The sequence below is a fragment of the Neofelis nebulosa genome, chromosome 8 (assembly GCF_028018385.1).
Source record: "Neofelis nebulosa isolate mNeoNeb1 chromosome 8, mNeoNeb1.pri, whole genome shotgun sequence".
Lineage (NCBI taxonomy): Eukaryota > Metazoa > Chordata > Mammalia > Carnivora > Felidae > Neofelis > Neofelis nebulosa.
Window position 1 is genome coordinate 21132953 of NC_080789.1, and position 18724 is coordinate 21151676.

The 18724-nt window shown below is 34.9% G+C and overlaps 1 protein-coding gene across 2 annotated transcripts in view; it reads right to left on the reverse strand.

Annotated features, from left to right (window-relative positions):
- Positions 1 to 2356: 2356 nt before the first annotated feature.
- GAS2L3 (growth arrest specific 2 like 3) overlaps positions 2357 to 18724 on the reverse strand; it is a 39426-nt gene continuing 23058 nt past the window's right edge. For both annotated transcript variants that reach the window (XM_058741650.1, XM_058741651.1), the window contains exons 5-9: positions 17401 to 17542; positions 11549 to 11612; positions 10476 to 10614; positions 5961 to 6068; positions 2357 to 4043 (exon numbers count right to left, since the gene is read on the reverse strand). In XM_058741650.1, the coding sequence (XP_058597633.1) occupies positions 2730 to 4043; positions 5961 to 6068; positions 10476 to 10614; positions 11549 to 11612; positions 17401 to 17542 (1767 nt within the window). In that variant the 3' untranslated portion in view covers positions 2357 to 2729. The remainder of the gene's footprint in view (positions 4044 to 5960; positions 6069 to 10475; positions 10615 to 11548; positions 11613 to 17400; positions 17543 to 18724) is intronic.

Genomic DNA, 18724 nt, shown 5'->3' on the forward strand with positions numbered 1-18724 from the left:
AAACTCAATATGGAAAGGAAAGTTAGATGTCACTTAATTTATCAAGGTATTTTGAAGACATAAATCTTAAACAACTGCTGTAAGCCCAAACAATCTAAAAATGATCAGCATTTCATTTTCCTTTGAAGATCAGTTTGATGTATCAGTCATGTTAACAAATTATAGCAAAGAAAAATAAAAACTCATTCCATCCTTTTTTGAAAATACATGCTATTTCTTCTGCCAGGTGCTTTAACAATTTAAGCTTAATACTCATTTTATTAAATATGAAATATGAAAAATCTTTTAAAACCTTGTATTATGAGTAAGAAGAAATGAAAACTTTCCACCTTCGATATTGTATTTTAAAAACTGTGAAAATGATTAGAAACACCAGTTCTTTAAAAGCATTTCAGGGGCGCCTGGGTGGCGCAGTCGGTTAAGCGTCCGACTTCAGCCGGGTCACTATCTCGCGGTCCGTGAGTTTGAGCCCCGCGTCGGGCTCTGGGCTGATGGCTCGGAGCCTGGAGCCTGTTTCCGATTCTGTGTCTCCCTCTCTCTCTGCCCCTCCCCCGTTCATGCTCTGTCTCTCTCTGTCCCAAAAATAAATTAAAAACGTTGAAAAAAAAATTTAAAAAAAAAATAAAAATAAAAATAAAAAAATAAAAGCATTTCAAAATATATTTGAAGAAAGTATCTTTCAGCTGTTGCTTATTTTAAAAAATCTTTATGTTGGAAGGGTAAGCTATATATAAATAAAAATTCATTCAAGATGAACATGACTGGAAAAATTCCCTACTGATGACGAACAGGGCCATTTGTAAATTAACTTCCAATTTAACAACAACAACAACAAAATTCTTGGAATTTGTGCCAGATGCCTGTGGGATGCTTTTATTCCTGATTACTCTCAACACAAAAGTTACTGTTTACATACTGTAAAATTTACTTGGATTCATAGGTTGGTTGTAATATCATATTTTTTTTAAGTTCTAGAAGTTACTGATAGAGAAGAATTCTTTGACCTTATGAGGAAATAAAATCCTTCTTGAAGGTAAAATTCTTCCTCGTTGACAGATACATTAAATATTTCTGATCACTAAAAATGTAAAGCTTCCAGCACTTCTTGAACTTGATTTCACTTTCCAAAGACGTAAATATTCCCTCTCAAGGCCCAGAGCAACAGAACGAAACCAAATATTTGGTGACTGTCTCTTGTAAGAAGAGAAACATCAATTATTCCAAAAACGAGCCGGCATATATCTCTGATTTTAACTATATTCTTCAGACAAAAGGTCACTTCATTTTATACAAAGTTTTCTTGCTTTATAATCTGTAGAATGTTAGTAGTCAACTTAAGATGCTTATCTTATAATTGCACCTTTGTATAAACCATTATTTTTCTTTAGACAACACATTCTAGCTTAAAATAGGGAAATACAAACCACAATTTTGAAAACAATAACCTATGATAACTGATAACACTATAAAGTTCACAAGCACACCCCCCAAACTTCTGAAAGTACATTAATACTTTTTTTAAATAGTCACAATCCCTTGAAAAATTATTTACATTTATCTTAGATCAATGGAACCTATGCGGTCATTACATGATGTGGATATGTTCCTTGGAGAATCTGCTTACAGAGCCCAAAATGCCGCATATGTACTGTCCACTTGCCATTGAAAAACTGAAAGCAGCATGACATTATTAAAAAAAAAAATAATGTAATTGAAAGGATCTACTTAAAATTGGCATTGTGCTATCTAAAGAAAAATAACAATCACATGAGAGAATTTTTATATAGCACCACCATAAGATTCTTTAATAACACCTTAATTTTAAGGCTGTTAAAACATAATTCTGATGTTAAAACATTATGTTAAAGTAAAAATTCGTATCTGCACTCATAGGAAACTATAATAAAAATATTTTTAATATGCTAAAAGTTACTAAATCAGTTTCCCCTTTCACATTGCACAACACCCATCTAAAAGAGGTGTACATTTTATAATGTCTTGTTTTTTTACCAAATTTCAGTTTATATTTCAATATTTTGTGTTTTTTTACGAAAAATATGACAAATTTTTTACCAAAAATATAATAAAATATTACCAATATTAAAATAAGCCAGTCAAAAATCAAAAACCTGATTTGGAAAGCTTGAAAAATTTTAAGTAGTAGGATTCTACCAACCCTAGAATAACGTCCAGCTAATCAACAGCAGCAGCCACTGGTACTTAGTATTGTTCAATCAGGCAATCCTGATCAAACAATTAAATTAGGTGCCTTTTGTAAGAAAAATGCCAAACCGTTGCTAATTTTAAGATGCAATAATTAATATTTAGAGCACCACTGTTGCCATTAGCCAGTATGTAACCTCCATATTTAATACACATTAAAAAATATAGCAACTATAATTATAACTCTAGTAGTGTTATTTAACTCTACATTTCCCTTAAAGGGCAGACATTAACAAAGATGCTATGAATTGAAAATCATATAAATGTCTATTATTAATAAGAACCTTATAGCAATTTTACAACTGTCCGCCTCAAAAGGGTTCCTTCTGGTGAATTCAGAAATGTGAATTCTGATCCACCTTCCACCTCCATCCCCAACCTCCAACCCCCATCTTACTGTGCCTAATGTCTGAACCTATTTGGACAAACAGGAGAAATTTTTAAGATGTGATGCTAATACATTCACTCTTTGACTTTCCTGTTTTCTTAAAATGACACATTTGTGTTTACTTTCTAGGTTTCTTACTTCCAGTCATAACAAAATAATGGTCGTCATCTTCCTTTTTCTTTGCAGTATGTTTTTTATCACCGCCAACTGCTTCCTTGCCAGATGAGGGTGGTTTCCTGGTTGAGGCTGGGGCTTTGGCACTTTTTGGAAGCCCTTTAGCTAAATACTGGCTCTTAGTGGCAGTCTGTGCTGACTTTGGTACAGTCTGTGTCTTGACTGAGGACTGGGGAAGACTCACGATGGACAGCGGGGTACGGCCAGGGGACTTCGAGGAGCTGGGTCCTATCTTCTGGGATGTACTTTTATTTTGAGGCTGCTTTTTGGCAACTGAAACCATATTCTTATCTTTCGATTCCTGTGCAGCTTTTGCAGGCACAACTGAGGATACCGAGAGTGGCTGCTTTAAATTCAAGGCTGACTTAAGTTTCTGTGTTGGCATTGCTCTTGCTTGTGGGGCTCCATCAGATGGCTGACACCGTGTTCCCAGACCTGCAGTTGTAGTTTTGGAACTAGATTTTGTAACTTTTGTAGGGGAATGGAATGAAGGGGAAGGTTTAGGCCTTACATGGATATTTGCTTTAGGGAGCTTTGGACCCTTTGATGATGAATCTGAATGTGCAGCCGAGTGAGATACTGCATTATCCCTGGAAGATACATGAGTGTGTTTCAAATGCTTTGGTTCAGTTTTTCCAGAAGATTTATTTGGCAAAAGTGCAGACTCAGGCACATCTCTGGGCTTCTGGGCCATAGTAAGCTTGACCTTAGGAGTACTGGGTGATGAGATGCATTTACGTGCAGTTCTGGATGAAGCTGGTGAAGAAGTACTTTTACCTACTGGATTTAAAGAAGGAAGTGAAGACGATGCATTGTTTGAAGGCACTGGTGGTTTCTTTACTATGCCTTTTGAAGATTTGAGCTTAAGATGAGAAGACACTGCTGGAGTATTTGGCAATTTAGGACGGACTGACACAGAGCCCAGATTCCCTCCTTTTGGGGAAGATGCTGGCAGCAGCTCAGCCGGTGGACATGTCTGCTTTTCTTTGCTCCTTGGAATACCAACTGGTGTGCCAGGTTTTGATTTTTGTTTCTGAAACATGCTAACTGCTGACAAAGGATTCATTTCAGGAAGCTGAGGTGTTCTGGCAGATGAATCAGGTATACTTTCATTAGCAACTCCTTTTTGAAATGCTAGAATTTTTTGTTCTAGTGTAGCAAACTGCAATATGCGACAGGGATCATATTTAAGCAAAAATCCTTGAAGAGTATCCCAGCCTCCACCAACACGGACCATGACGTGTTTTCCATGAAGCATCTTTCCCCCAAAAGAAAGTAAAAAGTAAAGCTGTAAAACTGAAACGTTCAGTTACAATTCATTAGCAGTCACAATTTGTGACATCTGTGATCTATGAAATTCAGAGTACTTGCCAACAGCTTCACTATAAATTGACAGCCTATTCCTTACAATATTAAAATAATCAATTTAATTCATACTGAATCATGCAACAATATACGTCTTCTAATTTGTAAGAAAAATATTTGCACATAACTCGTATCCAAAAATCCAAATTACAAATATACACAAGTGTAAGGGCAATATTATTCAATAAAGAATGAAATACTGAAGGAAGAAAAGAGAGAAGAAAGATGGAGGGATAGGAAGAGAAGTGAGGAGTTACAGAAAGTATGCATCACAAAAAAGAAAAAATAATTATGGGAGAAAGATAAAAATGACTAAAACTTGTACTTTAATTGTTTTAATGTTTATTTATTTTTGAGAGAGAGAGAGAAGGAGAGAGGGAGGGAGGGAGGGAGGGAGGGAGAGAGAGAGAGAGAGAGAGAGAGAATGAGCAGGGGAGGGACAGAGAGAGAGGGAGACACAGAATCCAAAGCAGGCTCCAGGCTCTGAGCTGTCAGCACAGAGCCCGACACAGGGATCGAACTCACAAACCGTGAGATCATGACCTGAGCCAAAGTTGGATGCTTAACCAAATGAGCCACCCAGGTGCCCCATGTAGTTTACAATTTAAATAAATTACTTTCATATACATTTTAGCAATTTAATATTTCAAAAACTTTGATATAATTTATCATTTATAAATATATTTATATTGTATTATATTATATTACATAATATATTATATTATATATTACATCATTTATAAATATATTTATCATTTCTTCTTTGTATACAAGAAAATTTTGTATTTTCTGAGAGATTGAGGAAATAGTCTCAAATCACAGCCTGGCCTGGCCTCAAACATACCAGGCTGCCCAACCCAAATGGTGTTTTTGTGCGGACAAGATGCATCCTGGGTCTGCCAGCACAGCCCCAGCTGATTTTCAGGCCCCTATCCATTCAGCAGGCAAATATTCTCAATTATTTGAGATTGCCCTGCAAATTTTAACTTAAATCCCATGCTCTGTGCACCATCACTGTATCAGACTGCCTTAAAAAAAATAAAGCTAATTAAAAAGTAGAAAATGCTTGGATGTGTTTCTATGTGAGTTGGGTGGGTTGTGAGTAATGATAACATATGAAATAACAGAAAATATGGATGGTGAAATTATCTTTTAAAAACTTTTATATTCTATTCTTAAATTGGAAATAAAAGAGGTCTAGTATCAGAAGTAGACAGAATGCTCAACAGGTGAAACTTCTCTTTACCAATAAAGGGGATGGCCAACCACCTGTAGGTTGCAGATGGGGTGAAGGAAGGGAATGAAGATGCATATCAGGATGGTGGTATATGCACTGATGCTGTGTCAGTGCAAAAAGGTTTTACACTTAAGACCCAATCTATACAGTATTATAAGCTTCAGTGTTTCTACTTCCTTTTCTTATGACTGATATTGAAACTTACTAGATGTATTGTTTTGCTTTTTTCTTCTCATGATGGAAAATTATGCCTTTTTAGAAAATATCAAAAATGGAATACATTACCTGAAGTATACAAATATTTCCCCCCCAAAATTATATTCAATGCCTGAGTAGTCTTAGCTATCCTGTAGGTAGGAGTTTGTTGTGTTCAAGGTATCTACCCAAACTCATTATACGCTCATGAAAGCAAGAATTCCGTATTTTTCCTGTAGAGTAAAATTCTTCCATTAATAACACGCTCTATTCCAATTTTTTAAAAATTAAAAGAGAAGCAAAAGGAACTTGGTAAAGCAATAAATCCAATTTCAAAACAAGATCTGTATGTAAATAGAATGTAAATGATGGACTTACTCTTATAAAGAGTATCTTATCCCCAAGTCGGTACCGTCCTTCAGATAAGTACTCAATAGAAAATCGGTGGGAACAACTACAAGGAGGGTCTTCAGCAATATGTTTAACCTAAGATTAAAAATAAACAAAATTTAGTGCTTGTGACAAAAAATATTTTATTTAAGATTAAAATGCAAGGTTATTTGATAAGAAAATCAAACTCAAAGATAAGAATTTAAAGACAGTTGAGCCATTTATCTCTCCTTTACCTGTTGACATATATTGGGATATGTTTTTTTTTTAGTAGCCTCTATACCCAACCTGAGGCTTGAACTCATGATACCAAGATCAAGAGTCACATGGTCTACCAACTGAGCCAGCAGGCGCCCTGACAACTGTTAAGATTAGACATTAACTAATCTAATAAAAGCTGGCAGTGACAGTTTTTTTTTTTTTTTTTAAAGTAGACTCCACACCCAACGTGGGGCTCGAACTTAGGACCCTGAAATCAAGAGTCACATATTCTACTGACTGAGCCACCCCCAGCTGCCCCAGTGATGAAGTCCTGAGTCTCTCTCTCCTCCTCCCACCCTACCTCTTTCCCTCCCCCTCACTCTCTCTCTGCCCAAGTGCAATCAGGATCCTAGTGCTTTCACTGACCACTGGAGAAGTTCTAAAAGTGTGTACAACAGTGAAGTCAATTCAAAACACATTACAACACATTAGGAAATACATGAATTCATTTTTAAGCTTGAATTGTTTTATGCCCTTGATTAATATATCTTTGTCAAATCAAAGACAGGCCACTCAGATAAAGCTTGAGTAGGAATTCTCCCTTGTTCCTTAACACCATGCTAACAGTGGAGGGAAATATCTAGATTCTTCCAAAGTTACTGTTTGAAATAAGTACAGGCATATTTATATCTATTCACCCAAACAGGGTGAAATTCTAAAGAATTCAATTCAAGAGGCAATTTTTCTAAAAGTGCTCACTGTGTTTCAATAGTCTGCTAAGGAGATGAGAGTTGGAGAGAAATCCCTACCTCTATCCCTCAAGGAGCTTACAGATTTTTACCTGCAGTAAACATCTAAAAAATTACAAAAACTGGAATATAAAAAGAAATTCAGGAATTTTATATTTAAAACGTGGACATTATAATAAATTGATTAAAAATTAAAATATTTGTTAAGATATGTTTGATTGAAAAAAAGTTGCATATCAGCCACCATGGAAAATACTTTGTTTTCCTAAAATTACATTTTTGAAAAAGCAAGGCCATGAATATTTTTCTCAATTACTTGTCACACACAGCATATCTAAACAAACTCATTTAATTGAACTTAGGCATGACGTTAAACCAAAATCTCTTCAGATATGCCCAATTTAGCTGAGCACTAATAGAAATGTATGATTGTCTTCATTATCCACCCAACGTGAATAGCCACAGGTGGATTCACCAGGGCCTGATCAGAAGGGTCCAGAATTTATCTCCCTACATAATTCATTTAACAAAATAATATGATCATAAATAGAACTTATTTTCATAAGCCATTCAATTGAGTTTATCTTGTTCATAGCCTGGTATATGTGCACATGTGCACACACATAGTGCATGCATAAGATGGCTAAAAATAAAGTAAGTATGGGTAAAGAATTTACCATTATTAGAACCATTTACACATTAGTTAACCAAAGTAATCTAAAAGGAGGTATTTTTTTAGTCACTACTTTCTATCCATAAATGTTTCATAGGCATACAGAATTATAGTTGAATACAGCACTCTAAATAATGAATCAGATAATTGTTCCTTATTTTAAACCTGACCCCAAGATTTCTATAGACCCCATATGTATAGGTGGACACTGAATGTATTCACGTAGCACATATATATTTGGAGAAATGTGTTCCTTTTTAGTTTTCACAAGAATGTGAACATGAAAAGTCACTACTTTCTTGAAAATATCCAAATACCACTTACATTCAGCAGTAAAGATTAGCGTTGATCCACAATCTAAATAAAGGGGTAAGCTTAAAAGAAATGAGCTATGGGTAAGAAGTGTTCTCTTCTGATTTCATCTATTGCATAATTAACATTAAAACACTAAAGGACGGGGCGCCTGGGTGGCTCCATCGGTTAATGTCCAACTTCGGCTCAGGTCATGCTCTCACGGTTTATGAGTTCGAGCCCCGTGTTGGGCTCTGTGCTAAGAGCTCAGAGCCTGGAGCCTGCTTCAGATTCTATGTCTCCCCCTTCTCTGCCTCTCCCCCGCTCGTGCTCTGTCTCTCTCTGTCTCTCAATAATAAACAAACATTAAAAAAAATTTGTTTAAGTAAAATAAAACAAAAAAATAAAACACTAAAGGAAACAGCTAATGAAATTAAAATAATTTAAAAAGGCACTACTCTACTATCGATTATGTACTTTTCACAAATATTTTTCTTATTGCTATATAGTCTTCCGAAGGATCACATACAATGATTATTCTGTTAAGATAATGATTCTAATTCACCTACCCATTGACCTATTTGAGAATATTTATATTGCTTCCAATTTCTCACCATTATAAATAAACACAATAAATACTTTCATGCATTCTACTTTTTTATTCCCCTTCAATTACAACAAAAAGGAAAGAGAAACACTTTTGTGGTTCTTGATATCCATTTGTCAACTTGTTTTTCAAAAGTTTACATCATTTTCCATCACAAGTAGCAATCCCTAAGTATAGTTTTACCAGAATTTACCAGCACCAGATTTCATAATTTAAAAAAATTTTACTAATGAGGCAAATTGTGTGTCTTAATTCCTTGATTATCAGCAAGTTTCAACACTGTATTTTTCTCTTGTGTGAACAACAATCTTTGCCCATTTACCTTCTGGAAATGTTTTTCTTATCAAACTGTGCATGATCTTTATATAATAGGGAAATTAACACAATGTACTTCCTATTTAGTAAAAAAATATTTTGGGGCACCTGGGTGGCTCAGTTGGTTAAGCATCCAATTCTTGGTTTCGGCTCAGGTCATGATCTCACAATTTGTGAGATCAAGCCCTGCATTTGGCTCAGTGCTAACAGCACCAGAGCCTGCTTGGGATTCTGTCTGTCTGTCTCTCTTTCTCATTCTCTCTCTCAAAATAAATAAACATTTTTTAAAACTTTACCAATGTTTTCTTCTTTATCATTATTTTAAATTATATGAAATTGAAACTGTTTTACTTTTTACCTACTACATTATCACTGTGTAACATACTGACATTGGCAGTCATCAGATAAATCAATAATATCATGTAGGTAAACATATTTTGGCCTGGTAAAGAGTATTCAGGTTGACATTTTCTTAATCTGCCTTGCAAGGATATCCAAATGTCTTACTATAGACTTTTATTACATTAAACAAAACAATCAAAGCAACACTTTCTAAATGTTTATTAGTAATGACTTATTCATTATTTCTTTTTAAAAAAATTTTTTTAATGTTTATGTATTTTTAAGAGAGACAGAGTGTGAACGGGGGTGGGGCAGAGAGAGGTGGAGACACAGAATCCAAAGCAGGCTCCAGGCTCTGAGCTGCCAGCACAGACCCAGATATGGGGCTCAAACTCACAAACTGTGAGATCATGACCTGAGCTGAAGTCAGATGCTTAACCGACTGAGCCACCCAGGCGCCCCTTATTCGTTATTTCTTAAATAATTGTGTACATTAAGCACTTTCATAAATACTACAGTCTGAAAAAGACCATAATTCTAAGCAACAGTGGAAGCAGAAAGAAATGTTTGCTACTCAGTTCACCTCCATCATTTACTAGACTACAGTCATTGCAGAAGACCCAGCCTGAGCAACTGCAACTCTAACTTCTACATGATGACGAACAGGTCAAGTTAAAAGGCTTTCCAGTTGAGACCCCTTATCTAAAAGTCTGCATATATTCTGTCTGGGCAACATTCACAAAAACCCCATCAATTTGCTCCCACAGCTATTCCTCCTATATTCTTCAAGTATCAGTGTACCATTTACATAGAAACCTTGGAAATCACCCTAGATTTTCTCCCTCATCAGAATTAGGATTCCTTCAATTCTACCTCTAAATACGTCCTATAATTGTTCATTCTGCTTCACCTTCACTACTGCTGCTTGAGTTTAGGTTCTCATCATCTCACACCTGGATTATTACAATAAAACCAATATAATCTCTACATGACCATGAGAGTAATCCTCATAATTTGCAAATCATATTATAATAGTAACATGTTTTAAACAAGAATTAATACATTCTTTGGCCTACAGTACCCTTCACGGTGGATTCCAGCCTATTTGCCTCTCCACTTCTCAACTACACATCCATCCTTTATCTTAAACAAGAAACAACAAATTACCTTTAACAGATAGTGCCCTAAACTCACCAGGGACTGGAAATTAGTACTGGTGTATGTTCTGAATAAGAAACATTTTCTTTTAAATGGAACATCACCTGTGGCAAACTATGAGACTTTGACATATCATAGTTGAGAGAGAAAATAGAGTGATTACTTACAGCTTCATGAAGTTCTTCATGCTGACAGCATGATTTCGGAATGCTAATGGAATCTTCAGGCCCAGAAGTATTAAGTAAGGTCTCTTCCAGTTCAATTTCTTTCTCAAGTTTTACTAATACTGGCGGCTCAATCCCGTATCTGGAAACCAATTAGGAGATCTCATTCTTCAAGAAAAGTCTGACCCAAACACTTCCCTGCATATCATGATAGGTGATGTTTTATTTTTAAAGTGAAGTCCTTATGATTCTCTTCTACCAGTTGTTTCACTGGAACATCTGGAAATGCTTTTTAATGTCTCATGGACTGCCAAAAATTTAAGATATAATCACATCATACTATATATTTGTACTACTGGATGCTCCCAAATTTCAACTGGGATCCCAAAAGTCAGTGACCTTTAAAGTCAGCTCAAGAGTTAGGGTGACTGGGTGGTTCAGTCGGTTAAAGTCAGCTTGAGAGTAAAGACGGGGCTGAGCCAGGTATGGAGGACACCAAGCCTCCACCTTCTTATCAGACCCTCTTTGTGTCCAGAGGATTTGTCTTGCCTTGAAGTGCTAAGAGTTTTACATGCTCTTACCCTATTCTTAGTCTAAAAACTTTAAGTAACTACTTTTACAGTTTAATATTAAACGAAGGCAAAGTATATGGGTGAGCAGATGTTGACACATGACACAGCTCACACAAATAGAACAAAGTTAATATAAAAAAAAAAAGGAAGAAGAAGAATAAATAAGAGATTAAGTTATTTCAATCAAAAATTCTTTTCTTTTAGGGATGCCTGGTGGTTCAGTCAGTTAAGCATCCAACTCTTGATTTGGGCTCGGGTCATGATCTCACAGCTCAGGAGTTCGAGCCCCACATTGGGCTATGTGCTGACAGCATGGAGCCTTCTTGGGATTCTCTCTTTCCTTCGCTCTCTGCTCTTTCCCCACTCTTTCTCTCTCTTTTAAGATAAATAAACATTTTTTTAAAAAGTATTTTCTTTTATTTATAGAAATAGTGTTCTATCTAAAATAAAGTTGTTTTTAAAAAGTTTATAACATTGAAGTTCTGAAATAATGTGAATGCATACCTTGACACAATTCGACCAATTTCTAGAAGACAAAGATACACCTGTCTTGGGTCTTTGTGCAAAACTGTGAGAAAATAAGACCACATATTTTAAAGGGCAAAATTAAATAGGGAAATGTATTTCTGGCATGGAAGAAGTAAAAGAAAAGAATAATGAAGACACTAGGTTTACTTGTATGGAGACTTAGAAAAGACATTTTTATTTTCTCTACATATTATCATCTTCCATAAATTTAAAAAAAACTGGCTAACAAGAAGAAAATGAAAACTTACCATGTACCCAAATTTGTAGCATTTTAGGTCTAAACACCTAAGATCTTAGTAACATTAAATTATTATATTTCAGATCTCTCAATAAGAGATATTAAGAGATATATCACTTCAATTTTATTCTAAACTCTCTTTAGCTTAGGACTATGTGTTAATGACCTTCTCAAACTTTTTCAAAAACAGAAAAGAAGGAGCACTTCCTAACTCATTCTATGAGGTCAATATTACCCTGATACCAAAGTCAGACAAATATATCACAGGAAAACTAAAGACCAGTATCTTTTACGAATATAGATACAAAAATCTTCAATGCAATCCTGAAAAACTAAATCCTGGAGCAAGTGGGATTTATCCCAAGAATGCAAAGTTGGTTGAACATATGAAAATCAACCAATATAATGCACCATATTAATAAAATAAAAGAAACACACAATTATCTCAGTAGACACAGAAAAAGAATTTGACAAAATCCAATACCCTTTACTTGAGAAGAATTAGAAGAAGGAGGAGGAGGAGAAGAAAAGACTCAACAAACTGGGAATAGAAGGAAACTTTATAAATCTGAAAATGTACATCTTTGAAAAATCCATAGTTAACATCATTCTTAATGGTAAAAGACTGAGAATCTTCCTCCTAAGAATAGGGAAAAGATAAGGATGTCCACACTCTCCTCTTCTATTTGGAATTGTACTGGAGGTTCTAGGCAGGGCATGTAGGCAAGAAAAACAAATAAAAGACATCCATATGGGAAAGGAAGAAGAAAAACTATCTCTATTCACAGATGACATTGTCCTTTGCATCTAAAATCCCTAAGGGGGGCGCCTGGGTGGCTCAGTCGGTTAAGCGTCCGACTTCGGCTCAGGTCATGATCTCACGGTTCATGGGTTCGAGCCCCGCATCAGGCTCTGTGTTGACAGCTCAGAGCCTGGATCCTGTTTCAGATTCTGTGTCTCCCTCTCTCTGTGACCCTCCCCCGTTCATGCTCTGTCTCTGTCTCAAAAATAAATAAACATTAAAAAAAAAAAATTTTTTTTAATCCCTAAGGAATTTATTAAAAAAAAAAAAAGGCAAACAAGCAGGTTCAGCAAAGTTGCAGGATACAAGATGAGTATACAAAAATCATTTCACTTTATATACTAGAAATAAACAATCTGAAAATGTAATTTAAAAATAATTCAGTTTGCAATGCTTCAAGAAGAATAAAGTACTTAGGAATAAACTTAATCAAAGAATTGTATGACTTGTTTACTGAAAAGTACAAAATATTGTTGAAAGAAGATACAAATAAATGGAAAGACATCCTGTGTTCATGGATTGGAAGACATAATATTGTTAAGATGACAATACTCTCCAAAACTGACCTACAGATTCAATGCAATCCCTATCAAAATTCCAATAGCCTTCTTTAAAGAAATGGATAAGCTGATAAAATTCATATAGAATTGTAAGACAGAATAGCCAAAATAAAAACAAAGTTGGAAGACTCACATTTCCCAATTTCAAAACTTACTACAAAGCTACAGTTAAGCAAGACAATGTGTTACTGGCATAAGGATAGACATATAGACCAGTGGAATGGAACTGAGTGTCCAGAAATAAATCCAGACATTTATGTTCAATTGATTTTCAAAAACAGTGGCAAGACAACACAATAAGGAAAAGAACAGTTTTTTCAACAAATGGTGCTAGCACAACTGGATGTCTACACGCAAAAGAATGAATTTACACCCTTACTTCACAACATATACAAAAGATAACTCAAAATGGATCAAAGACCTAAAGATAAAGGCTAAAACTATAAAACTCTTAGAAGGAATAAGAGGTAAAAATCTGTGTGGCCCTGGATTAGGCCATAGTATTTTAAATATGACACCAAAAGCACAAGTAATCAAAGAAAAGATAAACTAAACTTAAAATAAAAACTTTCATGAATCAAAGGACACTATCAAGACAGTGAAAGGCAACCCAAAGACTGGGTAAAAATATTTGCAAATCATGTATTTGATAAGGGCCTATTATTCAGAATAAATAAAGAACTCTTACAAGGCAACCAAAAAAGATAAAAGACCCCCCAAAAAATGAGCAAAAGATTTGAATAAAGATTTCTCCAAAGAAGACAAATAAAAGGTCAATAAGCCATGAAAAGATGGCCAATATCATTGGTCATTAAGGAAATGCGAATCAGAACCATAATAAGCCACCGCTTCACATCTCCACTAGGATAGTCATAAAAAACAAATAAATAACAAGATATGAAGGTGTGTTTCACCAGTGGGAATGTAAAATGGTGCAGTCACTGTGAAAAGTTTGGTAGTTCCTCAAAAAGATAAACATAGAATTACTACGTGATTCAACAATTCCACTTTTGGTATATCCCTGAGAGAATTAAAAACATACATTCACTCAAAAACTTGCATACAAATGTACATAGCAGCATTATTCATAATGACCAAAAAGAAAAAACAATCAAAATGTCTATCAGATGATAATGTATTTTAAACAATGCAGTATATCGACACATACAATATCATTCAGCCACAAAAAGGAATGAAGTACTGTTGAATGCTACAACATAAATGAAACATGTTAAATGAGGGGCGCCTGGGTGGCGCAGTCGGTTAAGCGTCCGACTTCAGCCAGGTCACGATCTCGCGGTCCGTGAGTTCGAGCCCCGCGTCAGGCTCTGGGCTGATGGCTCGGAGCCTGGAGCCTGTTTCCAATTCTGTGTGTCTCCCTCTCTCTCTGCCCCTTCCCCGTTCATGCTCTGTCTCTCTCTGTCCCAAAAATAAATAAAAAACGTTGAAAAAAAAAAAATTTAGAAACATGTTAAATGAAAAAAAGCCAGACACAAAAAGCCACATATGTTATGGTTCTATTTATACAGAATCTCCACAATATGCAAATCGATAGAGAAAGAAAGTAGATTAGTGGTTGCCAGAAGATGAAGGTAGGCAGTAATTGGGACTACTTGTTAATAGCTTTGAGTTTTCTTTTGTGAATGATGGAAATGTTCTGGAATTAATTAGTGGTGAGTGTTGCATCACACAGTGAATGTACTAAAAACCAGTTAAGTGTACATTTTGAAATGAAGAACTTTATGTTACATGAAGTACCTATCAATTTTTTTAAATGCTATCAACAAAACCTATTATGCTTAAAATGGTTAAGATGCTAAGTTTTGTTCTGTATACTTTAGCACATTAGAAAATTTTGTTTGATTTTTTTTAAAGGAACCCAAATGTTAACCTAATGGTTCAAAGATACTTAATGAAAAACAAAGTCAGAGAAACAAAAACCTTGACCATTAGAACTCAACTAAATGCACCAATATGGTAGTTGTGGATCATCTACCTTTCTTTTCTTGTCCTTAGAGTTAAAAACTCTAGGAAACTTCTGAACCCTAACAGAATAATGGTATATGTGATGAATAATATGCATACTGACTTCCCCAATGGAAATGGCAATTGTTCTTTGATTTATGAATATTATCTATTATATAACCCAAGCACAAAGTATACTCTTCCAAAGCAATAGCAAGGCCTTATTTTAATTTAAAATTCATACCAAAAGGAATGTGTCCTGCAATTTTTATTAAACTTGTTTCTCTAAACACTTAAAAGTACCTTAAAATAGCATGTTTGCTTTTTTAATTGTTTTCCCTAGCAAAATGTAAAAAATTAAGAGTCTTATCTCTGAAACTTTTAGAAAGTAAAAACATTAGGTCATCAGTTCAATGCCTAGAAATGAATTAATGTTACTGACAGTGCTTTATTTAGTCTTATACTGACCTTCAGGACAGTCAGAAGATGCCATCTACTTAGAATGAGAAACATACAATTTTATATCCTTTCAGAAACAAAAATTAGAAAGTAGAGACTTCAAAGCATGTCCTCTTCCCCTTGATCTCTACAAGCTGTATAAGACATTAAATCAACCTCATTGTCAATAACAATCAGCACACCTGGATTAAAGCAGGGTGAAAATGGGGGTAAAATAGTAACTCATTACATTTTTTTTTAATTGTACAGTGGATAGGAATATCCAGAGACATATCAAATGGGTAGCAGTGGGAGCAGCCTACCCTATGTGCAGGCAACAAGGGTGTGCACAGTGAGAGAATTTATTTTGTTCTTTTTTTAGTTTATTTTCTCAGTTTATGTTTGATATGAAACTATGAACAGATGGTTACCTAATAGCCTGAGTCTTTGCTTAAGGTAGTGGAACTAGTTACTCCTTTTTTTTTAAGTTCAGAGAATTTTAAAACAATAATAAAACCGTCTAAAAATTGGTTTGGTTTTTATTATCACCATGAACCAGCAATTCTAAACAATGTCAGCGATAAAATACTTGTCTCTACCAGGGCACATTACTACTCCCATGACCCTCGCCAACCCGTGGTACACTACTGTTCCTATCAAAACATTATCAATTCTATATGTGTATGGATATACATATACAAATGCTTTGAGGAAATATATACATATAGTAATCTAAAACTTAGGTATCTAAGATACCTAACACTTTAGTCCACACAAATGCTTCTACTAACTTAAAGTACATGAGACAATATGTCAGTAATTCTTCAGTAGAACATGACTTTTTAAAATGAATTGTCGGGGCGCCTGGGTGGCGCAGTCGGTTAAGCGTCCGACTTCAGCCAGGTCACGATCTCGCGGTCCGTGAGTTCGAGCCCCGCGTCAGGCTCTGGGCTGATGGCTCGGAGACTGCAGCCTGTTTCCGATTCTGTGTCTCCCTCTCTCTCTGCCCCTCCCCCGTTCATGCTCTGTCTCTCACTGTCCCAAAAATAAATAAAAATGTTGAAAAAAAAAAAAAAAAAGTTTAAAAAAAAAAAAAAAAAAAAATGAATTGTCAAGGGGCGCCTGGGTGGCGCAGTCGGTTAAGCGTCCGACTTCAGCCAGGTCACGATCTCGCGGCCCGTGAGTTCGAGCCCCGCGTCAGGCTCTGGGCTGATGGCTCGGAGCCTGGAGCCTGTTTCCGATTCTGTGTCTCCCTCTCTCTCTGCCCCTCCCCCGTTCATGCTCTGTCTCTCTCTGTCCCAAAAATAAATAAAAAATGTTGAAAAAAAAAAAAAATTAAAAAATAAATAAATAAATAAAATGAATTGTCAAAAACATGAATCCACTTATATAATCAATTTGTCAGCTACTGTGTATAAGGTAAATCTAGATACCACCATGAGCATAAACTATTTAGCCTTCTGTTATTTCTATAATTATTCAGTTAAAAAGAAATTACTAATAATTTAGACTTTGTAGAATAATTCTGAATGAAAAGATTCATTAGTAAAGGATTAGTCCAGAACCTTCCCTTGAACAACTCATTTAGGAAGTAAAATATTTCTACAGCATTCTAAATATATGAGATCTTTAACTATAAATGAAAAGCCTAATATATATGGTTTAGAATCTGATTCTCCAACTGTTTTACATATATTTAAAGTATAAATTTTTCTAAGAAAATGAGATATGGAATTTGAGTCCTTATTTGGGGAAAAAAAAAATTAGATGTGAGGCATACAAAAGTACCCTAATAAACATTAAACACAATGATAACAACACTTACCTAAACCTTCAGATTCAAAGAGGTAAGTCTCATCAACCCCAATGTGCCTACACCAGTGAAGGAAGTTTGCAGTATTGTCTCTAGCAAAGAATGAACCTGAGACAGCATCTTTCTTACAGGGCACTTTTCTCATTGGAAAATTCTGGAAAAGGTGAAAGAATAATTTCAAAAATGCAGATCAAAAGTATTTTTATTAGATATCCATTATGATGTTACTAAGTAAATGTTTGATGTATTGAATGTCACTTAAAAGTACACATTAGGAAGAAAAGATATTTTCAAAAATTATTTTATTTTACTTTAAATATATTTCAGAAGATGATTCCTAGAAAATCAATCTAGTCAAAACTAGCAGCAGGATTAAGCATCTCTAACCTCTTTCTTCTTAAAATGACACAGCAGTCTTAATTAAAATAAAAAAATGACAGTCTAATAATTCCAAAGCACATCTAAATGTCTCTCCATATGCAGGTAAATACAAACACAAAATTATTGCTATGTTAAAGGTTAATGTTATGTTAACTCAGTTTTGCTCATTTCCTTATCTGCAGAGTCATAAATATGGTTCTGAGTTTCTTGGAGAGACTGTCAAATAAGGAAGTAGTAACCCATTCTTAATTCAAGTTCTTTGAAAACTGATGGTCTAAGTTTTATAGAATCCTAATTCTTTGACTATCTGGACCAAGAATAGTTAGATAATCTTGCTAAGGTGGAGTGGTTTTAGTTCTGTTTTAAATTTTTACTTGAAAAAGCAATTTATGCATAAGATTTTTTAAAATGCAATAGGCACCATAGGGTATAAGTCTTTCTCCCACTTCTATCACTCAGTTCCTCTCTTTACCTAGAGCTAACCACTATTACCAGTTCCTTATATACCCTTCCTGTTGCTGTATTTTCCAGAATTAAAACAGTCTTGTGAGTTTTTGTAATTGTCAACTGAAATCTTCTCACTCACATGTTAACAAGCATTGCTACGCACAGAGTATACATATCTGCACCGACAGAATGCTACATAAACATGCTAGGCTGCAATATGATTTGTGTATGTGCACATACACACTTAACAGTAGACTGTAGGCATCTTTTGGGGTGAAAAATAACAGATTAAAATAGTCATTTCTAATGAATGGATAATACATTCCACTCTGTTTAGGTACCATAATTAATTTTTAATAATTTCTTTATTGATAAGCATTTAAGCTGCTCTTAACTTTTTTGCACACTCATTTGTGTGAATTTGTGGTTATTTTCCTAGAATAAATTCCTGGGAGAATTACGTTATGTATCAAAAGATGTGCTTTATTTTCAGTGTGCTGTCTATCAC